Source organism: Dermacentor variabilis, unplaced genomic scaffold (assembly GCF_050947875.1).
Source record: "Dermacentor variabilis isolate Ectoservices unplaced genomic scaffold, ASM5094787v1 scaffold_12, whole genome shotgun sequence".
In the NCBI taxonomy this organism is placed as follows: Eukaryota; Metazoa; Arthropoda; class Arachnida; order Ixodida; family Ixodidae; genus Dermacentor; species Dermacentor variabilis.
The window spans coordinates 52,306,187-52,330,470 of record NW_027460280.1 but is presented as its reverse complement, the minus strand read 5'-3'; the positions used below and the strand labels follow the sequence as shown (position 1 = coordinate 52,330,470).

At 43.7% G+C, this 24,284-nt stretch overlaps 1 protein-coding gene across 1 annotated transcript in view; it reads right to left on the bottom strand.

The window, feature by feature from the left end:
- LOC142566127 (U3 small nucleolar RNA-associated protein 4 homolog) overlaps positions 1–24,284 on the bottom strand; it is a 65,438-nt gene that overhangs the window by 28,242 nt on the left and 12,912 nt on the right. The window contains exons 4-10 of the mRNA XM_075676928.1: positions 22,037–22,105; positions 20,904–20,988; positions 19,166–19,334; positions 18,392–18,467; positions 14,680–14,727; positions 5,920–6,076; positions 4,201–4,262 (exon numbers count right to left, since the gene is read on the bottom strand). Of these exons, the coding sequence (XP_075533043.1) occupies positions 4,201–4,262; positions 5,920–6,076; positions 14,680–14,727; positions 18,392–18,467; positions 19,166–19,334; positions 20,904–20,988; positions 22,037–22,105 (666 nt within the window). The remainder of the gene's footprint in view (positions 1–4,200; positions 4,263–5,919; positions 6,077–14,679; positions 14,728–18,391; positions 18,468–19,165; positions 19,335–20,903; positions 20,989–22,036; positions 22,106–24,284) is intronic.

Below are 24,284 nucleotides of genomic sequence, written 5' to 3'. Positions count from 1 at the left end.
TTCAAAAACTCACCTTATGACTCACTTGGCTGTCAGACAAAATTGCAGTATAGAACCTCAATATAACAAAGTTGTACTCGCAGCGAAAAATATTGTTAAATCGTGAATTTCATTCATTCGAGGTTTTAAAGTTTCAGCTGTAAAAACAACTTCATGAATTCCCAGAGCATTCCTGGTGGCTAGTATCTATCTTGTCAGTAAGCACTTATAAACAAATCACAAGAAGGTTGGGCCATAATAGAGTGGTTAGAAGAACCAGCGCATGCAATGCAGATCACGCCAAGAGCAACGCAATGGCGTGGCTCACAGAGTCCCAAATTCGCGTGTGTTGTGTCATACAGTGCAGTAAATCTTCGCCATGGCTGACCGTGCTTTGTGCCTGCAGCCGTCATCAGATGGTGCCCACAAATTAAAAACAAATGTGTAAAAAAATATGGATATTTGTCCAGAAAAAAAAAAGGCACAGTTTTGCCAGAAAGGTGGAGCACTGATAATGATAGTGTGATGTAGATAAAGATTAGGCAAAATTATATTTACAAGATATATACAGGAAAGTCATAGCCAAGATGGCAGAATGACCACAAACCACGAACGAGCTCTTTCAATTGTCCTCTTCATCGTCCTGCTGGGCACGGTCTTCAGAATGCAGAAATGGCGTGTAACATAACCCCTGACGATCGGACTTAGACAAGGGAAAGGCTGTAGGTTGAAATGTACGACTTGAGACGGGACACATGCACGACATTGGCGCGGAGCACTGATGATGAGTGACCATCCGACGGGGTTATCTCACATGTCACCTGGGTGGGCTGGCATAAAACCTTGTAGGGCCCGGAGTAGCTGGAAAGAAGTTTCGAATACAGGCCGACATGGCGGCAAGGGGTCCAAAGAAAGAACAAGGAGCCTGGCTCGAAGTCAACGGTTCTGCGGTGGCTATTGTAACGGGCCTTTTGAGTCAGCTGCAAGACAGGGAGATGGTCCTGTGCGATGTTGCAAGCCATTTGAGTACAAGAGCTTGCGGAGCTGATGGAAGTAACATCTCAAAGGGCAATGTGGGGTGATGACCAAACAAAATAAAAGGGGGAAAAGCCGGCAGTGTCGTGGTGGGATGAGTTGTATGCGAATGTCACATAAGGCAAACTTTTGTCCCAATCATGGTGATCTGCCGAAACGTACATGGATAGCATCGTGATGAGCGTGCGGTTGAGGCGTTCCATAAGTCCATTAGTCTGTGGGTGGTAGGAGGTGGTTAGCTTGTGACACGAGCGAAGGATATCGTCGACAACGTATGAAATAAAAGTGACTGCGATCTGTAAGCAGCTGCCGTAGAGTGCCGTGGTGAAGGAATGACGTCGTGAAGCATGAAGACAGCAACGTCCGTAGCGCAACCAGACGGCAGTGCCCGTATGATGGCGTATCGTGTCACATAGTCAGTAGCTACGGTGATCCACTTGTTCTACGAAAGAGAAGTCGGAAATGGCTCAACGAGATCAAGGCCGATGTGGTACAACGGACAAGTGGGAATGTCTATAGGCTGAAGTCGGCCGGCAGGCTGCAAGGGCGATCGCTTGCAACGTTGGTAGGACTCGCAACCAGAAACATATCGGCGCACAGAACGGTAAAGGCCTGGTCAAAAGAATCGACGCCACACACGGTCATATGTATGGGATACTCTGAGGTGGCCAGCTGTTGGGGCATCGTGGAGCTGATGGAGAAGAGTAGAACGGAGGGTCGTAGGTACTACGAGCAGAAGCTATGGACCGTCGGAGTTGGTATTGTGATGGTAGAGAATATTGTCCCGATGCACTAACAGGTGGAGCGATGGGTCGGAGGGATTATGGCTCACTCACACCGGCGACTTGAGGAGGTCGCGCGACCATTTGCAACTCACGATCAAAAGGCAACCGAAGGTGACTGATGTTCACACCGGCAAGCCTGGCTGAGCGCAACCCGCAAGTCGTAATCCCGGAGATTATCGTTCTCAGCGAGAACTCTCGGAATCTACGCGGAATTTGCCGCGACGCGGGAGGAGGCCGGATGTAGACACATGAAAGATCACTTCCGGTGCGCTGCTGATTGGTTCATCAGTGTTGCGACCACGGTCGCGCGACTGAAAAATCGCGCAGAGAGCGACTGGCCCAAAAAGTTGCTTTTCAAGAAAAGCGATCGTTTGCGACCAACTTGGTCACGCGACCACTGTCAGTCGCCGGTGTGAATGATCCCTTAGCATGTGGATGATCGATGATGAGCCACAAATTTGCATCACTAAGCTGTTGATTGCGTATATCAGTCAAGTCGGAGATGGCGAGGACGCAAGTGTCGGAATCATGGGCAGTGGAATCGGGAGGGTCCACGGGAAGACGTGACCGGCAATTGGCGTCTTGATGCATAACGCCGGACTTGTAAAGGACATCAACGCTGTATTCTTGAAACTTTAGCACCCAGTGACCAAGGGCCTAATCAGGCCTAATCAGGCGAGTATCTTGTCGACCTCGCACTGAATCACTTGCCGCTCAGCATGGGACATGCGATATGGACATCGTTGGATGGGGCTGGCATCTCCAGTATGAATCCGAAGAGTTTACGATGGATGTCTGGCCCAAACGGGCAGTCATCAAAGTCAAAGATGTTGTGACCGGACATCAACAGGTGCTGGAGATTGGCAACGTGTGTTGGGATGAAGTCAGGCGCCATCATTTTGTTAGAACTGACATCGGTAGAATGGACGAGGAGATGGCCGTAGCGGAAGACGACGAATCGTCTGCAGGGAATGCAGAAATGGCATGCTCATCGACGGGAGAGACATTGGCCGGAGCCATGCCTACTGGGAGAGTTCGTGTCAACCAACTAAACTTCAAGATGGGCAGTGACACTGCGTTATCGGTGATGGTAACGAGGGTGTGGGGAATGGTAATATTTCAGGCCAACAGAACATCGGATATTGGAGTCAACAAGCAATCACGATCAGAAATGGAAAGTAGGGAAGCCAAGTTCACGTACATAACAGCTTGAGGTGGCAGTCGAACGTGATCGACAGAGCACAAACGTGGATGACGTGTGGGCGGAGCATCAGAGTGAAGGGGCAGGTCGAGCTGAAGCGCACCACTTCCACAATCAAACAGGGCGGAATGGGCTGACATAAAGTCCATGCCAAGGAGGAGCACATGGTAGCGCTGCTTGAGCACAGCAACTATAGTAAAACCTTGTTAAACTGTACCCTCTTAAACAGTAGTTTCATTTTAAAAGTAGTAAAGTTAAATCCCCGACTCAGCGGCCATTGAACATAATGCGTTTTGTATCCGCATAAACTGTACCAGCTTATTGCGTACGTATCAGTTAACACGTGGTGTTTTCACTTTTTGTCGCACAATCACGGCGGTGCGTCGTCCCCACCAGGCGGTCCGGCAGAACAACCCTCAGAGATCAGAACAATGGCCTCCAAGCGCCCTGTGCGTTTGTGTGTGAAGCCACATCAATATCAACACCATTTCGGCGCCATGCCAGAGAGCATTGTGGCGTCATGCACAATGCGGGAATGGTGTGTAACAATAGCAAAGTGAGAATTACACAAAGAAAAGTTCCTAGTTTTTTCAGGGTCACATGTGCTCAGGAAAACGTGAAAAGATCTCACTCGATGACCACAAACATTCGCTGTCACAATGTGACCGAGCGCTTCACACAGTGTCTCGTAAACTTGAGATTACGCAACCGCTAACACTAGATGTGCAAGAACACAATGCGCATCAAGGTGCCAACCATTTGGGCTCCACCTTTGCACCTGGCGCAGGTCACCTCCAGGTAGCATGTGCGGGTTTACTGACCAGTTGCCTTCACCCAGAAAGATCACGTACTACAATTCTTTTTGCAAGTGTTCACGCTGGCTAACACTCCCGAGGTTAGTTGTAGTAAAACATAAATACCCAAGGAAGTGGATGGAGAAACGGCGCCATGGTAGCTCAATTGGTTAGAGCATCGCACGCGTAATGCGAAGACGTGGGATCGTTCACCACCTGTGGCAAGTTGCTTTTTCATCCACTTTCATTTCCATTAATTTATCATTTCTTTAATTCAATTAGTAAGTAGAAGTAATTTCCCCCATATTGTCCTTGGCGTCTTTGTTTGTTGGCTTCTCATGCACTAAAGAAACCACATAAGGCATGGTGAGTGTCCCACTAAGGACATGACAAATGTTGGACATACCTGGAATGGACAATGTGTCACAAGTGATGTCTCTGTTGACACAGCCAAGGAAGTGTCACACCCTAAGCCATAGACAAGAAAAAAATACCAGTCATGAAACTTAATTTAAATGCACAATCTACTTATATACAGTAATGTTCAAGCTTTACAATAATGTTGAAATGAGATGTAGCAATGCAAAGTGGTGAGGAAATGAACTACATTACACTCTCCGCAGCAGAGGATATTTCTCACTGTTTTGGCAACTATGTCACTAAGTTCAAACAGATAGACATGCTGCAAAAACATACTTCCTCCAAATTATACACATTTAATCCTTTCTTCCAAGCCATGGCTGAGCTGGGTTTGTTTTTGTGTTTCTGGTAAAAACAGCGAAGGACGAGTGCAGCTCATCGACGATACTTTTTATTTCTTTGCAATGCCCCCAACAAGTTGATTTTATCTCAGTGTTTTCTGTACTTGAAGTAGATAGCACCACACTTTACATGAGGCAGCACATGCAGGAGTTGATTATGGTAGGTAGAAAGTAAAAAAGTGTATTGGCAAGAAGGGGCTTTAAGAAGGCACTGCCAGAAGCTGCAGCTAGCTTTGTTCACTCCATCAAAGAAACGCCAACATAGCAAAGAATTGTTAGTAATGCTTCAAAAATGACATGTTTAGCTGTTCAAACAAATATGACCCTTGGAATTTCCATGCATTCAGCTTGTTGTCAAATCGTGAAAAATGAAAACGAGAGCAGCACTTCTGATGACCCCCATGCATATAGTGGTAAAAACAAAAGGTACAGAACGACCCTCAAAGACACGTCCACCTCACTTCCCATTCTGGTGTCTTGATGTGAGGGACACAAGTGAGCCATTGTTTTATACCGATTGCATGATATATGGTATAGCGCTGTTAAGTTTAGCTTTTGCAAATAAATGGTGGAGATTTTATACAATCAAAGGCTTTTTTTAAATTATGGGGTTTTACGTGCCAAAACCACTTTCTGATTATGAGGCACACGGTAGTGGGGGACTCTGGAAATTTCGACCACCTGGGGTTCTTTAACGTGCACCTAAATCTAAGTACACGGGTGTTTTCGCATTTCGCCCCCATCGAAATGCGGCCGCCGTGGCCGGGATTCGATCCCACGACCTCGTGCTCAGCAGCCTAACACCATAGCACAATCAAAGGCTTAAAATATCGTGTACATTGTTTTTCTTGAATGATTCCACAGCAAAAAAAAAAAAATGTGTTTCTGGCCAGAATTCAGGATACTAGCATGGCACAAAAATGGTTGATATGATAAACACTGTAGCCACTCTTGCAAATAGCTGCTTGTGTCCGAGTGAAGGCACCACAGCATCAGTTTTATCCCTGAATATGTGAGACGCTTTCGCCTGACGGATAGGCTTTAGTTATGTTGCCCACCTTGTAGAGAACCAAGCACTTGGAACAATTAAGATTTCAACCGAAATTTATTAACTGAAATTATTACAAATATTGAAATAATATTATCCATGCATCTAATTTCCCGCAAATAAAAACAATGTCCAAACAAGTCTATTTTTGCCAAGGCTAGGTAGGTAATACCACAAAAGTGACTGGCTGTATCAAAAAATATCACTGGGATGCTGACATTTGATTAGTCACATAAGCATGAAACACAAACCAAGGGCAAGGTAACAGTAGCAACAAATGAAGCTCGACAAATCCTTACAAAGCAAAGTTGCTTACCTCCAGACAGGAGTTGTCCTTTGGCCAAAGCAAGTGCTTTAACATCTAGCTTGTGACATGTTTTCTGCATTGACTTGGCCCACTTCTGCGTGTGACCTATCCTAGTGAACTTCACAAGTAGTGGGTCCACACCAGCTACAAAAACATCCTTTTCACCCTGGAAAATAAAAGGAAGTCGGATTATGGCCAGATTAAGTAACTAACCACAGTGCACACGATAGCAAGCAAAAATATCTTTGTCCGTATGACCACATGTAGACTAATGTAGATGTAGGAAAAAGTCAATAGACCATCCGCTATGCTGTAGTACTCCTCACCAGTTTCAAGATACTGCTTGGTACTATCACCTGTCCTCTACCACATGATTGTGCGAAAGAGTTTAGGTTGTTTTTCAACAGTTTCAAAAAAAGATGCATGTTTTAGGTAGCATTTACTGAAGCATCACATTTCTTACTTTGCTTGTCGTGGCACACATAAAGAAATTCAAATTTGTACTTGGCGGTTAGTGTATAGTGCTGTTCAGCACATAGTTATGCCATTTTCCTGTCAGGCAGGTTTCACTGTATGTGGCAGCCTATGTCACTTGGAAAAATTTCAGTTGAGCTTTTGGGTGCATGAAAGATTTCTTCGTACTGCACTGTAAGCACACACAAAATCAAGTGCACCAAGTCTTAACCAGTTGCAAGCAGATTGTCAAGGTGTTCCTCATAAGCTGCTTCCACAGCCAAACTCATACACATTGCTTCTGATGAGTGCTGATCAGCAGTACCGGAAAAGCGGCTCAGTGGAACTGGTGGAAGCAGTTTTTCTGAGGCAGGGGAAGAAGAGCAGAAAGGTCTACTCCCTCAAAGCTGTGCCATGTGTTTGCTTGCTAACATTTAATTAGTTTAGCCACACATGTGCAAGGCAGCACTACTTTCTTTATTTAAGACAATATTACAAAATTCCCTCAGCGGGGCACACTAATGTGCGAGTACGGCTCCATACAGCAAAGCTATATTCATTGCTTTCTTCACTAGAAGGTAGCATTTCAAACCCAAAAAGAAACAGTGCAGCTTTAGGTAAACACTAAACATAATTTATTACATAAAGAACTTCATTCCAGAATTGCAGGTTCAGTTATTACTATCATGCATGTACCATACACATCAGTGTAATAGGTAGCCACACTGTTCTTTTCCAGCATTTTGTGCAATATGTAGGGGTGATTAAAAATAAAAACATGAACACTTTTAACTGAGGTTTCATCACAAAAATTAACCTGCTAATCACCCCAAACTGAAACCACTGTATAGACTTGCACAGGCTAAAAAGTTTTTAATTAAGTTAAACGGTTTAACATATGAAGTCAAAGTCTAGCTATAAGAGGAAATCGAACCCATGACCTCACACACAGTAGCAGCAGAATGCCACAGCCATTGAGCCACTCCAGCAGGTTTAAAGGTTGAGATCAACAAAGCAACTACAGCTATGGCTTTGCACAACTATGCTTGATTCATTGCTTTTTTCACTAAAAGACACATCTTACCCCTCAAAATGTAACAACAAAGTGGCTTATAGGTGAACTCTCAACATAACTTTTATTAAAAATTTCATTAAGTTGTAGGTGCAGTTATTGAATAACTGCACCTACAACCATGAATGAAATTTTTAATAAAGATTATATACAACAGCACCTAGAACCTGCACAGCTGGCTGCAGTTAAGTGCACCGAGCTTTGTACCCAGCTATACATGACTCTACACGACATCTGTCTGGTTTACTGTTAATATACAAGCACTACCATTAGAAGTGACCCGTGCAAAGCATGTACGCAGTCAACAACCGATTTTTTTGACACGCCCAATAATTCGGACACCTTCGCGGAACCGCAGAAGTCTCAGCGGGGGTCTCAAACACACGGCCCGCAGAAGTCTCAGGTGCTGCCAGTGTGGCCCCATTTAACGCTTTCAGGGTCAATGACGTAAATATACGGCACCGCGAACAAGTCCAAAATTGTCGATGCCATATATTTACGGCACCGTCTGTATGTTTAAAAAGCGCACCAATTTCCTAACTTTCTTTTTCTGTCATGTGCTGCCACTAAGTGGGAATAGAGGGAATTTATTTTGCGTGCATCCCTATCTCGGTTTTCGTTGCATGGTTTGTTTTAGAGCTAGTTTGCTCCTGCACGTCTATATACTACCACTCGCGCATTGGCGCACACGCAGGCATGCGGCGGTTTGGGTTTTGTTCCGTGGGCGGCTTCGGCTTCTTGTGCTTGCAAAACTGATGGCTATCTCGTTACTAATCGCTGAAAGGGCAACCGCTTGTTTCTCGCTCGTTTAGTGCTCACAGGGGTGTGCATAGGAAGGATGCCGCCGTGCATACGTTCCGTTGCTGTATTTTTAAATTTTTTTTATCTATTTATTTAGACTCACGAAAACTAATTGCCTCTGGTTGACGACAAGATAAAGATTAGCGGAAGTTTGTCCAATGTTTTGCTTTTTTGACAGGCACCCAACCACACAGTTTTCTTGAGCGCATGCACCTACGCAGTTCGATTACACTATGGATGTACGTATTAGTGTAAGAGCAGGAACATTTGAGTCTTGCAAAATATTCTCCTGTGCGCATTTTCAAAGCCTTGAACTATGCGTATAACAATGCATCAAATTTTTAATTCTAATAAGTTTATTTCCTTTTTTATTGTTGTTATTCATGAATGAAGGGTACATATATACCAACACAAAACATTCTTTTCTCACTTTACGGTCACCCTAGAAAAATTACGGTAAATTTTTTTCAAAATAAGTCCCTAAGAAGAATTGGAATCTGGGCAGTCGCATACGGCGAAAAAAATCGCCCCTCAAAGGGTTAACTGTTTGCCCCATCTTTTCAATTTGACTGCGCTGGCACCCGTTTCCTGACTCGCCCAATTCTCAGCGTTCCTTTCTGTAGCAAGGTAGACATAGCAGTTCTCGTGCCAGAAAGCTACAAACATAGGGGATAAAATACCCCCAACTAACAGACCTTTCAAAATGATAATAGCACACTAACAAGATTAGGCACGAATAAAGATGACCGTCTGCTTGGAAGTGCAGGTTTGATACATATCCCCCTCCAGCGTATAATAAAACGAATGGCAGAGGCAAATGCTAAGGAAGACATATGCAAAAGACGCACCCTCGCCTAAGACATATGCAGAAGACGCACCCTCGTCCGCGTCTACATAGCAGCCAGTTTTGCAAACCATCATTTCCTCGAGTCGAGTTACACCCGCACTGACCCATCGGCATGCAGTGTCAACCGTGCTTCCCTTTCCCATGTGCTAACTGATTGGCAAGAATTTCTGTGTGAATTGCAGGCAAGCACTGAGAAACAGTGGGGGGGGGACCACAAGCCTAGCAGTGTGACTGTCGAGGAGCTATGTAGACTGGATTTGGCCTAGTGTCGGGGATGAACTTGAGACCACTGCTATAGAACCAATCTGTAAGAAGGCCAGACTATGCGGACACTATAACCCTTCGCCGTCCTATTTTCGTGACATTTTACATGACTGCAGGTCCAAAACCGCATTAAACGAAGTCGCCAGGGCCACTATTTTGATTATCTCGCAGCCTCGAACCAGCACCCTTACACACTAATCCACTGACAGCCGTAGCCACCACCACAGCAACGTTCAGCCTAGCTGCTTCGATGTCCGCTACAAAACTTAATGCTGTTCGGTGCAGTGTTTCTTTTTATTGAAAGTGTAGGAGGTGGCACAAAGATGTAGCCACTGTAGCCACACTTTATTTAGGCCAGCCAGCCATGGTGCAGCAGGATCTCGGAAGCAGCCAGCCGACACCACGGACGCTCAGGTCGAGCACGCTAGCATGTTTTATTCCCGCGCTACCAGCACATCAGCCCTCTTCTTCTTCGCCGGCTTTGGAGGCAGATAAGTCGCACTGCTACAGGGCCCCCCTCCTAGTGCGAAATGCGATTGAAATAAAGTCGAATGGTAAAGTCCAGGTAAAGGAGTTCAGGTAAAGTGTGCAGATGGTGTTGTCGTACCTGCCGTGGTTATTTTGTGGCAGTGGTATCGGGCTGCTAAGCACGAGGTCACGGGATCGAATCCCGGCCACTGCGACAGCATTTCGATGGGGGCGAAAAGCAAAAATGCCCATGCACTTAGATTTATGTGCACGTCAAAGAACCCCAGATGGTCCAAATTTCCGGAGTCCCCCACTACGGCGTGCCTCACAATCAGATCGTGATTTCGGCACATAAAAAAAACTTTTTTTTTTTTTGTCGTCATTGGTAGTGTTGGGTTCATGCAGTCTGGGAGAGATGTACCAGGCAGCACTGGTAGCGTAGGTTGTGAGCGAGGCGCAGCCACAGTGATGCCATAGTGCGAAAAGCGTGACCTGCTGCAGGTCCTTGTAGATGCTCGGGGCTGTAGAAGTCAGAGCTCCAAAAGCAGACCGTCTGGCAGTGCGGGACTTGCGTGGAGATAGCGTAAGTGTTGGTCACTGACAATGTAGACGTAGAAGTGATGCTCGCGCTGAAGAAACCTGATGGCAGAGCTCCTCTTGCAAAACTTCAGTAGGCCATGCATCCGCCAAAAGTGTGAGCACAGAACATCGGAAGGCTTGCCTGCTGCTGCTTGTGGTGAAATCTCGAATGCCAATAGCATCAGGGTTTCGGTGGTCGCTGAAGGCATCGCGAAGGTTGTGCTTGTGATGTCACCATGCATGCGAGTGTGAAATTTGCGCCTAGTTGAGATGGTGGGAGAGCCTCTGAATCGGTTATGAGTGTCTGCGCAAGTGTAGTGTGTATTTACAGCCCAGAAGCCGATCATACCTGCAGTGCAGAACCTCTCAATCTCGCACACTCCATATACATTAGCCGGACATAACATGCCACCTGCACCGTGTCTGCACCTTTGCATTCATTACGAGTGTCTCACTAGGCCTGCACCTCAGGAATCGAGCTGCACAATTTCTGAACTTCTCGCGAACCGCCGTGAACTGGTTCACCGTGGTGCAGGCAAATCGAACAGACCCAATACGTACCGTATATACCCGCGTAATGAATGCACTTTTTTTTTTTTCAATATACTGAAGCACAGTTGGGGGGTGCATTCACTATGTGGGATCAATTTCATGGAGACATTTTAGAAACAGCAAAAATTGAAAAGTAAGACAGTAATCACTTTGAACATGCAGGCCTAGGTCAATCGCGTGCGGCAAAACTGAACACGCACTCCGAACAGTGATCTCCGATCGCACCCCAGCTCCTCCTCGCAGCAGCTTCCTGCCGTCTGCTGCTATCACAAGCATCGCGTTGAATTGTGCACCTGTTTTGACAAGCATGCTGTGTGCATCTCTTTCCTTGACTGTCCTGCTCATCGGCATGTAAAAGTTGATCGGTTTCTGATCAGAATTTCCATTTTGCGAGAGATAAGCTCCATGTCCCGCAGCAGGCATATAACTCAACTTAAGGCTCATTACACACATCCAAGCCCAAGGCAGGCAGAAAACCGAGCCACAGTCACGCGAATTTGACACTACGCCCGACTATGCCGATCAAGTGCCGGCCGACCCTTCCTCACTTAACTCTCCCGTGCGCCGCACCCGACCGCCTGGCCATGCATCCCGCGCACGCGCTCTTTATTACGTCAACGTAAAGTGCGTAAACTGTGTATGTTGCAGAGAGCAATTTGCATTGTTTTTTCTCTCTCGAATCTGCGAGGTTCCTTTGCACCGGCACTGGCAAAAAGGATGCGTTAAGCATTAAGCGCACTTGCTTTAAACACATGTGCGAGAATAAAAGGTTCTAGTCTCCAAAAAACTACAGCACGGCCGTTAGCTTGTAGGTCTGCACAGTAGCAAAGTTCAAGGTGCATTCATTACGCGAGGGAAAAAAGAAATTCAGATTTTTCGCGACTACCTTGGGGGTGCATTCATTACGAGAGTAAATATGGTATTAATTACCGTATTTACTCGAATCTAACACGCACTTCTTTTCCTGATAAAACGGGTCCAAAAATAGCCTGCATGTTAGAATCAAGTACGACCCTAAATCTGCGTTCATATCGGTATCGGCATTTCAAAATGGCCGCCTCACACGCACTTCAAGCCTAGTTGCCGTCGCTTTCTCCATGTGCTGTAGTATGTGTGCTTGGTTAGTGCACAGTCCGTCTTCCCAGTCTTCATTTTGCACACTTGCTCTATCAGCATGGAAGTGCTGACGGCAAAGACATGCCGAGTTCATCACGATGCCACAATTAAAAGGAAAGTGGTGACGTGTGCGGAGACGGACAGAAATCGGGCCGCATCACAGGTGAAGTTCCCGAAACTTGCGTGCGGGACTGGCGCAAACAGGAGAAGCGTTCTACTCTGGCGGCTGCTATGTACGGCGCGGCCACTATCTTGAAAGTGATGCGCGATGGAGACAAGAGTCTACGCATCTAGGCGCACCGCGCTGTGTTCTCGTAGCTTAGTGTGCGTTGAAACGAAAGTCCGCATAAAGGTCAATTCGCTCACTCCTGCCACCGCACTTCCCCACACCAGCGTGTTGATAAAGAGTTTCCGCGGACATGGTGTGAGACGTGTTCATGCTTGCTTGTGCGTGCGTGACACCATGCTTGTTAATTGAGTAAGCAAATGTTTAAAAGTTTTTATGGCCGATAAAGCTACTATCCTTTCTTTTCGTATAACTGCCTACTAATTTGCTATCGAAATCGATGCTTCGCCTTTCGGGCGAAACTGTGACTTTTATTTATCGCAACTTTAGTGTATTGGGAGTAAATCTTTGTTTTTCCAAATGAGAGAAAGTTGTATTCCTGTATGAAAGAATGAGGTGTGTGGTACTGTAAAGGACTTTTCTTTTTTTAGGTTGTGGGAAACGGGTGCGTGTTAAAATCGAGGGCGGTTTTCTTCTTCCTTTTTTTTTAAATCACGGAAGACGGGTGCGCTTTACAATCGAGGGCACGTTAGAATCAAGTAAATGCGGTACATGCTGTAGAGTCTCGTATAAGGGCCACATATTTAAGGCGCAGCTCTTAGGCGCCAATTCCTGGGGCAAGCGTCGGCGTCGTCCCTCGGCATCCTTGTAACCGAGCGAACGAGCACAGTGAAGGATGAAAGAGCGGACACGGAGTGCGGATGAAAGGCGCTGATAGCGAAGAGGGCGCGGGAACAAAAGCGGAGGAGGAAGGTATGGCAAAAGCATGAGAAGAAAAGTGTAGAGCCTCGCAAGACGGGCTTTGCGGCGATGATGGCTACAAGATAGCGCCAGAGTAGCGTGCTTCGTCTGTTCACCAATGATGTCACCGATACCATAGATGGAAACAAAGTGCTGCATGAGCAAAGGTCTGTCTGCGAAACCTGCTGTGAATTGCGCCCACGTGTCACCCACCCAAACTCCCAACTAGTGAGGCAGTCTTGCCACTCTTCGCTCCGTTTGCAACATGCCACACGAGACAGATAGCTTGAGCCAGCCAACATATCAAGAAATGAAGACATGTATACAGCTGCACTTAAATTTCGCATTAGGGAGCATCATACTCGTCGGTTATTTTTTTATTTTTTTTTTTTCGCAATTTTGACGAGGTGCATCCCTTACATGGGATCGAACCTTTTAGTGAAAATGGGGCCGGCACAGCCGGCGACTACAGCACGCCCCGGATCTCCTAATGTACCATTGTATCAGAGATCAACGCGCAGCTCTCACAAGCTAGTAAAGGGGCACGCAGACGTGCGCAGCACGTGAAAATTCCCCAACGTACGAGCGTGGCACCAAATGCAATTGCTTCTCCGACGGAAATTTTTTTTCTCCAAATTTTGGGCTGCCACGTTGGGAATGCAGCCCTTACACGGGTGTAGCCATTATGAGAGTCTATACAGTACATGTGCACCTGCTATCTCCTTTCACAGTAGAACCACCGATATGCCTAATAAGTATACTGGCAGGCCTACAGAGCTGTTTTGGATGTGCCTACGGTGATTTGAGCCCTTGGGAGCAATAAAATGCATGCATTCATTTTTTTAGACTGCCTGATTTTTCGGATGTTTTCGCAGCCCTCACCACACTCCACTAAAGACAAAAACCTGCACTGCCACTGCAAGACATACAAGAGAAGGGCCTTGCATGTGCCAAGACCTCAAGTGGTGTGCACACAAATTCAGACGTTGGCACGACACAATCACTACACAGTAATAAACTTGACCTGAGCGTGCAATTGAAACCACATTTGAATAGGCCAGAAATATGAGCCTACAGATTTTGCGTAGTGCAAAACCTCCATTCACGCTACCATTTCCCTTATGCTCATGCAAGGAAAGCTTTAAACTTTCTCTTCTGAAAACACAGAAGTAGAACCGGGCACACAAACACACAAGTACTCAGTAGTTTACAGGTGCATACTACCCCCTAGATTATTGCCTCCTGGTGGCAAATTAATTGATTTGTTAAACAAGATTCTTGGTCATCACATTATAAACCTTCTTTATGCATGTTATTGGTTCTGCAAATATCAACACACAGTCCTCCTAAACACCTGAACAGAGATCAGTGAAAGCCTCTGTAGACAGAGTAAAATTAATTTAAATCAGTACATAATACGTCTGTCACACGGCGCACTTTTTATCACAATCAAGCCCGATCAAGGATCGAATTTCTCGATCGTGATTGGTTCCTTTGCGTATGCCAATCGCGACCGAGAATTTCGATCCGGATAGGGCATGATCGCGATCAGAAATGGTCGTGTGACATCATTATAAGACATCGGCTTACCTCACTCAAACAAAGTGCCAGAACATCAGCATTGTGTGCTCTAAAGCTCTGCAAGAGTGGAAATAAAGAAGAATTAACAGTTGCACACTGCTAGTTCATAACATGCAAACAAATATTAATGCAAAAAAGAAAAGAACATGCATTTGTACTCACTGCAAGTATGTAAGTCAAGACGAAGGCAGAAATATAGTGAAATTACTAAAAAAGCAAGAAGGTGTGTATATCTACATTGATTTTCTATAGCTGGTTTAGTAAAGATTTTTTAACAGCCTAACGAGCCCATTACTGCAGTGATTACTGCATCACTATTTGGCATAGCTTGGTACTACAATTGATGTTCACCTGTACCTTACAAGGGCAACACCTCACCCTCACTTTCTTTGACTGTAAAAACACATAAATACTGCACCAATAAAAAATGATAACACAGGCTGAAGCACATTGCCTTAACTGAAGATGTTTCCTAACTCAGAATCTTCTTTTGCAGTGACCCTCACACCTTGCAGCTTTTTGGAAATTACTGATGTGAAATTTGGTTATCTGCACTCCAAATATGTTCCCAAAGCTGTCATTCACAAGATATTCAATATGACAATTACGACAAACATTTTTCCTGTTTTCTATAATGAATTGCCATTTGATTGAATGAAAGAAAGCTTCAAGAGACCCTGAAACGATTTTGACGATTTTGTACAAATGTACTGAGTCGTTAGACTAGGTCCTTCTGGTCATTAATTGACACACCTAAGTGCTCTGCGTAAAGCATGTAGTTTATTAGAAGGTTTTAAACATGCATATCGCTACCGATTGCAGCACGCCACTCGGCTGAGTTTTCAGCCGGCCCTGACCAGGTGACACGAGGTGACGATATGACACCTGTAGGGCAAGCTATCCTATTGGCTGCCCAGGGCATGTCATCGATAATTTTTCCACCTTTATAGCGAACAAAACTTCTTTGTCATAGTTGGAATGTTAGTTAATTTGTTTCTCTAAAAAAAGAAAGTAACAAAAAGAGAATGCACTAGGACAATTTATCACTACACTCAAGACTTCTGGCACACAGCAACTGTCGTCTGCTTCTGTTACAACATGCTCCGTGTTGAGGAGAGCTCCGCGGTCAGTGTTGATCTCGATCTTTATTTATGTGAGCACCATGGTTCACCCTTGTTACATTGTGGGCTGCAAACGTAGCAACTGGCAATATGTCAAGCTGTGACATTGTGTCCCTCTGCAAGGCAGCCAACGACCGAAGTGGCTGCAGCGCATCGAACTGTCATTATCCGATCGGTGTCAGGATTTGCGCAGCATTTGCAGCCGTGACTTTACGCCGGAGGATTACTACCACAATGTTTCGCGTGTCTAGTATTCAGGTAAACGCAAGCGGACTGGGCCTGGCCGTTTCACCGTGCTGTTTCCTGAGATGAGCAAAGGCACAAGCGTGAACGGTCTGCACGGTGCAGCCGCCTGGTGGCACAGAGCTCAACCAAACACAGAGCTAATATAGCAGTAACGAAGTGTACCCTGCTTTGCTGCTGGTGTAAATCTCGGGCAGGGGCATAATTGTGAACACATTGTTTTTTTTAATGTTTAATAAGTTTTACACTTGGTTACAGAAATATTAGCTCTGTGCTTGGCTGGTTAAGCTTTGCACCACCAGGTGGCTGGACAGTGCAGACCGATTAGGTCGCTCATGCACGTCTACGCTAAAGCTCCTTCATCACAGCTATAGTAGTATGGTGGGGCTTTAGTTTAGGCCTCCACCCATCCGTCGAAATGCCCAGCTCGCATGTGGTTACTGGAATACCAGACACGCTCGGTGCTGTGATAGAATGCTCGCAATGCATGCTGCTTCGATAGCCCTTGCCTGGAATCGACTGGCAGGCAGTTGACACAGAGGTTGGAGACGCTTGGCGCGCCGCTCCTAGTCAACTGGAATTAGACGAAATGTCGTCCCATCATGACACAGAGCCAGTGAAGGTGGAGTTTAGCCCCGAGCAAACGGCAAACAAGTTAAGGAGAAAATGCATAGCTATGGAGGAGGGTAACTCGTAATCGTCCGCAGCTCTCTTAATATGCAACCCACAAATTGTGGTGCGAATTATTTACTGTAGCTGTACCCTACGCGTCTACAAAATTTGTCCAAACCGTTTCAGGGACCTTTTAATGGCTTGAATTCCTTTGCAAGAACCTGCACCTACTGAGCTAAAGAAACCTTGTCACATCACAGTTGGAACAGGCACATATTTGATACCATCTATCTATCTTTAAACCTATCACCTGAAAGCACCTCACTACTTGACAGGTAATATGAATGAGTTTTCAAGGCATCAGTGCTTCAGCAAGCACTGGATACTCATTTCCACGAATAGTAACTCCTATTGCCAAGGCACACCCTAAAAACACACAATTAACTCAAGGGTGCTACAGATGCACATCTTAAATATGTGCTCCCCAGGCCCTACAACACTTGGTAAACAAATTTGCCTGGTCACTACACAATAAACACCTCGAACAAAAATTCTGGTGTGCTCGCGGCAGGAAGCCCATAGTTTTGATCGAAATACTGCTTGCTCCTTTCTTCAACTACATGAAGCACTTATAAACATGACCAGATTTCTTTAAATGATGTGACTAAGCAGTGCTTCTGGGAGAAGAAAGAAACTGTGGCAAAAATGGCTCCATATGGTGGCAGCGAATACCGCTGCACCGACACTGTGAGCCTCCAAGGGCAGGTCACACCACCTAAACTTTGCCATGCTCATGCCAAAACTTAGCACAATATTGGACAGAGCATGGCAGGCATTTCACATGAGTACGGCAGCAAAGCTTCAAGTGCAGTGGGATTTACGAAAAGCGGGCCATAGTCACAAGAGTATGACAGATGCAGCATCTGATTGCCAATGACTCCAGCTAATCAAGCTAAATTTTACAATTGTTTCATTATAAACCTTCCCGGAAGCTGCTGAGAAAGAAAATTTTACAATGGGCACCCTAACTGTCTCACCACATCTATGCAAATGCAAGATCAGGTGCTGATCACCTGTTTTTTTTAGTTAATTTGTGGCATGTCAAGTATCACCAGAAATGACACCAGATACAATGTGAAAACATGCGACAATAGACTTTCGTTAATTCGATCCCGAGTGAAGGTCCTTGCCAGCTACTATCAAAACATAAAAAGTGGGTGCGTTTGATTCAGGGACGTGTGAGAATTGAGAAAATATTGCAAAATTAATCGGGCAGTGTGTTTTGGCATCTTTTTCAGCATCTTGTTTAATTCGACCCAGTGGATAATTCTATCAATTTCGTCGATCCTGTCAGAATCAAATTAAATTTGACTGTATTTCAGTAATCTTGTGTATTCTTAAGATGTCTAGTGATTGCTAGTGACTAGTGCCAGTCTAGTGACTTGCTGGTCTACTGACCAACTGACTAGATTGTTGAGGAAACTTTATTTATACAAAAAAAGAGCTTCAGCTTAATGCAAATATGTTGTTGCTGAGCAAAATGATTATATCCAGTGGTCATACTTAATATATATATATATATATATATATATATATATATATATATATATATATATATATATATATATATATATATGTTTCAAGTTGGAAGAAGGTATATTTCCAGTGCTTTAAAAGAAAGCAATATGTGTCAATAATATTAAATACCATTTAACTTGATTGCCAACTTAAATCATGCCACTTACAGATATTAATGTTGCAGTTGGTCCATCCCAGAATGAAGTCCTTCCACATGAGTCTCCCGTGATGATTGTGAAGTCACTAAATATAGAAAAGTAAAGCTATAGGCCAATGCATTTTAGAAAATACAAAATCCATTTACACAGATTTACATTATTAATGTCACTACAGCTTTACCTCAAAATATTTAAGTTATGGCCCACATGCAACCTAAGTTCTTGAATATTACTAGAGCATGCTTATACAAGTGTAGCTGAAATTTTGTTGTCCAAAGCACTCGTCTGTGGCCTGCTAAGCATCCCAATAACCACTAAGCATGCTGAAACGCTCCTGAAAATACACATGAGTCTACATGAGGAGTAAAGACATTACATAATTCAAAATAGCAGAGCTTTAGGACCTCCTCTTTAAAGTCGAAAATATGGCCACTTTACATACTAAGTGTGATGTCGACATGCCTTTCACTCTCTCTTGCGTCTGGAATGCTCTTCATATTTTGGAAAAAATTATGCTACTGTGAAGCAAAATCATGCCTAGGAGGAGGTCATTTTAATGCTAGATTCACAGTAGCTCACTTAATGTAGAAAGCTAGCTCCTGTTCCAAACTTGCTATTCTGCCTCTCAAAGCACCTGTGAGGCTGCGACACAGCAAAATGAAAAATGTGAACTTTTTTTCAGCTCACCATAGTTGTACTTGCCAGTCACAAAGTTCATACGGTTTTACTTTTTCACTACCTCAAATATTTTTGCCTTAAAAGGAGACTCAAAGCAGTACTGACCTTGTAACCGCTAGGCACAACACCAGTACTTCCTGGTTTTTCTCAATCCTTCCAACCGAAATTCGATCCACCGCTCGGCCCGTGTTGACATCCCAAATGACAATAGCACCCGGTGACCCAGAAACTATGATGTTCCCATCTTTGCTCCAAGCTAAACACATTATACGGCCTGAAATGTTGAATAGTAAATCACAAATTAAAAAAAGATCACAAGTTTTGGGACCTGCTAAATGCTAAAAGCAGAAATTATTCTTACAGTTCAGCATCTTCTGCTAAACTAAGCAATGTTGATAAAAGCACATTGAATTTATTTCCAGAAATATGGTTTTGAGCAAGAAAGGTTGGTACAGCTTGATACAGGAAAAAGAAGAGGAGGCGGAGAATTATACTTTGGGAATTTCATAGTCAAATTATTATGCCACATTTAAGAAGCGCAAACTTCACATCAAATTCGTCTTCATTCATATAGGTAAAGGATAAAAAACATATTTGCACTCATTACAATTAAGAATTGGTAGCAGTCAAGATAAAAAATTTGGTAAATTATTCGTTTCTTACAATCATGGCACAGTGTGACTAGCCTGAACATTTTATAACACTAAACAAACATCTAATGTAAGAGTTAGGCATACTTGGTGATGCTTGTTGCAACCTTCACAGAGTAAAATGGCCAGTCCGTATAGTTTCCTACCAGGTGCTTAACTCAAACCAAACTTCTTCAGAATGTGGTACAGAGGAACATTGCTGATAGATGACCAATGGCAGTGTTCGTAGTTATATCAAGATACTTTTTTTTTGCCTTGAACTGAGCCAGTAAATTAGGGTGAAATATGCACCATTCTAAATATTTTCAGGCCAAAGTAATACTTCACAAAGTTGTACAGTATGCCCTGTAAAAGCTCGCATAGTTGCTTCCATAAGGTTGCTTCCATAAGGTCATGTGCCATTTTTTCTTCTTTATGGAGATAAAGCTCCCAAGAAAACCTGCCATATAGGAATAAAATGATACAATCAACGCAGGTAAATCTGATATCCATTATCAGCATGTATAGTATGTATGTATTCGCAATATTCTGGCAGACTAGGCTAGACTCCCAGTGGATGCAGAAGTCATATTTCGAGTGGCAAAATGGCCCGGCCCTTTCAATACAAAGACAGTGCTGCACGTTTCCCAAATATGTGGTGTTTTTCTATACTATTCAGCATATTTAAAAGTTACCTTTGAAGCAATTTACCAAATGTTAATGTGCTGGTTACGCGCTTAGATGTCTCACACAAGTGATGTCAACTCTGTTTGAGTAATCCAGCTCAAAGACTAGAATTAAGCTATCAGTCACAGGTAATTTTTTAAATTTTCACGTGCGTGCAAGCACGCATGCACACAACGCACGTATACACACAACACCAAGTGTACCCCCCCCCACTCTTTGAGACAGCCTGCAGTTTTCAAATGAGAGTGCTAATTTGGTGCAAATTTAGAACTCACTGTTTAATATGTAGGTTAATTCAAAGTTATTTTGAGCATCGAAAATTTAAAGTGCCAGAACCTCAATATGATTATGAGGCATGCCATAGTGGGGGGACTCGGGATTCATTTTTACCACCTGGGATTCTTTAATGAGCACCCAATACACAGTACATGGGCATTTTTGTGGTCAAATTTACAGAAGTCAAGCCTGTTACAATAAATATTGCCACACACATTTAACAAAGTAAATTATTTATAGTTTGTACTTACTTTCTTGCTTGTTTAACATTTTGTGGAAGTTAAGGCTATCTTCTGTCACCTCATAAATACACACACGGCCGTCTTCTGTACCAGCCTACAATAACAATAAAAAAAAACATTAAAGTATTATTGAAATTACTAAAGGCTTGGACAAAACCACACGAATTCTGTGAACCTATATATAAGCACAGGGGTTATCAAACAAGTCTTGCTTTGGGCCACTTTAATGGCACACGGATACCTATAGGCTTAAATCTTATGCAGTCAGGGGTAATGCTTTTGACGTTGCCTTAGTTATAATAGGATGCACATAACAATTTAGCTGGAGTAAACAAAGATACAGTAAAAGAACCAAGATGATCATGTGTGAACACAGAGCCAATGACTTTCAAGCAAATTACACTACAACGCTGAGCTATAAGGTAGGTACATCAGAATGCTTTGCAAGCATGGCAAATGCTACTACGTATGTCATTGAATGAGAAGAAAGGGGGTTAACTGAGGGGCCCAATTTTTATTAGTCATATCATAAGAAGCCAATAAACACTGACATAAAAGAAAACATAGGGGAAATTAGTTGTGCTTAAATGAAATAAAGAAACGATAAATTAACGGAAATGAAAGCGGATAAAAAAACAACTTGCCGCATGTGGGGAACAATCCCACAACCTTCACATTTCGCATCCGATGCTCTACTAATTGAGCTACCGCGGCGCCGTTTCCCCATCCACTTTCTTAGGTATTTATGTTTCCTAGTAGAACCCTGGGAGTGTTAGCCAGCGTCACCACTCACAGACCTTGATGGTGGATGTGGAACATCCTTTCTGCCACAGGCGTCCCGAGAACGTGATCTTGCAACGGTTGTGGGATCGTTCCCTACCTGTGGCAAGTTGTTTTTCATCCATTTTCATTTCTGTTAATTTATAGTTTCTTTATTTTATTTCACTTATTAAGCACAAGTAATTTCCCCCATGTTGTCCTTGGTGTCAGTGTTTGTTGGCTGCATATGTGGTTGTGGTACAATGCCGAAATACAGTACAAAAATGAACCCTGCACTATAAAAGTTGGCCCGTAATGGGTACCATTTCCTGTTAATATTCATAAGCACAGCTGAGATGGAAAATGATGAGCAATGAACTCACGGCAAGTCTTGTTTTCTGACAATCCTCAGCTAAGCACCAGGCTGCCCCTGATGTTACTGCAACAGAGTACTGAGAACAAAGTTTTGACTATTATTAATTAAATACAAGATGTGATCGTGCATATGAGCCAAAGGTTTCGGTAACTGCACAAAATTTAGCTTGAGGGGGGAGGAGGGGATCAGAAATAACTTTTTTGTTTCTTGGCAGAAATGGCTGAAATTTGGCACACATACTACAAATTGCGATGAAGAGACAAATCTAAAATGTCATTAAGATATCTTTATTAGTTTTTGTTTTATAAGAATTTACAAGTTCCTTGCATGTAGAAACTTCAACGGTTCTGGTTCTGGCTTGCGCAGCCATATGCCGCGGCAGGGGAGCCTCCGTTGAAGCATCTGCCGTGGACTGCGTTATCGGTGTCGATGGCACAGTGCAATTGTCAGCTTCACTGCTGAAGTCACACGCTGAAAGATAGCATGGCACGTAATACACATATTTATTCGAGTGCACCACTTCTCCAGCCAATCGCCATCTCTTTCTCACCATAGGAGGCTTGCACTTCCGTTTTTCGAAGGCGTGCTTCGTGCAAAATTTCTTCTCAAACGAGTGGCAATTTATCACTAACCTGGGTGCTCTCAGAAATTCAAATTTTGCGTGTCAAATGAAGACGCCGGCATGGTTTCCAAAGCAAGCAGATAACTGCAGCTGCCAGCTTTCCCTCTGCTGCAGCAGCAAGCAGTGGGGAGATGCCTTTCAGCACAGCAGCCAATCGGAGGGCCACTTTCTTTGGAGGGCAAGTGTGACCACCTCCAGCAGATCTGTGCTTTTGTGTTTGTGCATTTGTTACAAGATGGCGACGACAAAAGAATTCAGAAGCGGAACGGCGAAACTTTGAGCTTTCGAATAATACGAAGATACTCGCTCGATGGTGGAGAAGACAAGATATGGCTCCGCGAACTGCAGTGATCTTGTGCAATTTAAAGCTGTTGTCACACCCTGTCCACTGACAAATTAATTTTTTTCAGGCACTCTTAGTGCACTTTCAGCCAAACCATTTTGATACAACGTAGATTAGGCATTGTAAATGCCGAAACACGTGGGATCCTAAAATTTTTTTCGCAATCTGATCCCTGCCTCCCCCTTAAGTACATCAGAAGAGTGCAAATTAGAAATAAAACTAAACTAAATGGGAAAACTGGACAACCATATTCTATTTCTATTACTTTAGTTGCTGAACTAGTCTTCACCAAAAATCTCAAGTTCTTTCTGTGAACACTACTTCAGGAGTATAGTTTAGATCATTTCACCAAAGTGGAGAAAATCTCTTGTGAAAGATGAAACATATTATACTACGTGAAATTGCTGCTAAAGCCACAACCGCTGGAAAAAGTGCAGTCATTTTTTCTAGTAGCTTGGCTATATGAAAGGATAAGATATCAAAGCAAGAGCACTTATGTATTTTTGCTTTAGTCTACAGATTATTTGTAGGTAAAGCCCACATATAATTTTCATGTCCTAGTGAGTTTTTCAAACAACTTGAACCAAACTACAGAAAGTAAAGTAGAGCATCATCGATGAGTGAGACCAACAGCACTGTGTGGCAGCAGTCATGAGCAAATCGTAAACTTTCATAACAACCTTGGTTTGTAAATTGGTTCAGATCAATTGTGTGTTGCCTACATTTACAACAAATTAAGCAAAACAGCAAATTGCATAAACAAACTCAGGTAATATAATATAGGCTGGCAATGAAAGATAAAGCTTAAGTTTTCGTTTTAATGGACATGTTTTTGTTTTTCTTACATAAAATAATACAGGCTATCGCAATCCAGCAGCAAAATCTTCTAGCACAATGCTTTTTCCCCCCAAATTTTTTCAGGCCTTGTTCCAAATAGAAAAATCATCATCATCAGTCCTTTTTAGGTCCACTGCAGGACGAAGGCGTCTCACAGCGATCTCCAATTACCCACCTTGCGCTGCTTCCAACTTGAGCCTGCAAATTTTCTAACTTAATCACACCACTTACTTCTTTGTCATTTTCACCTGCACTTCCCTTCCCTTGGCACCCATTCTGTATCTCTAATGGTCCACCGGTTATCTGCCCTACACATTACATGGCCTGCCGAGCTCCATTTTTTCTAATGTCAACTAGAATATCAGCTACATACTCTAGTTTTCTCTCTGATCCACAATGCTCTCTCCCTGTCTCTTAAAGTTAGACTGAGCATTTTTTGTTCCACTCCTCTTT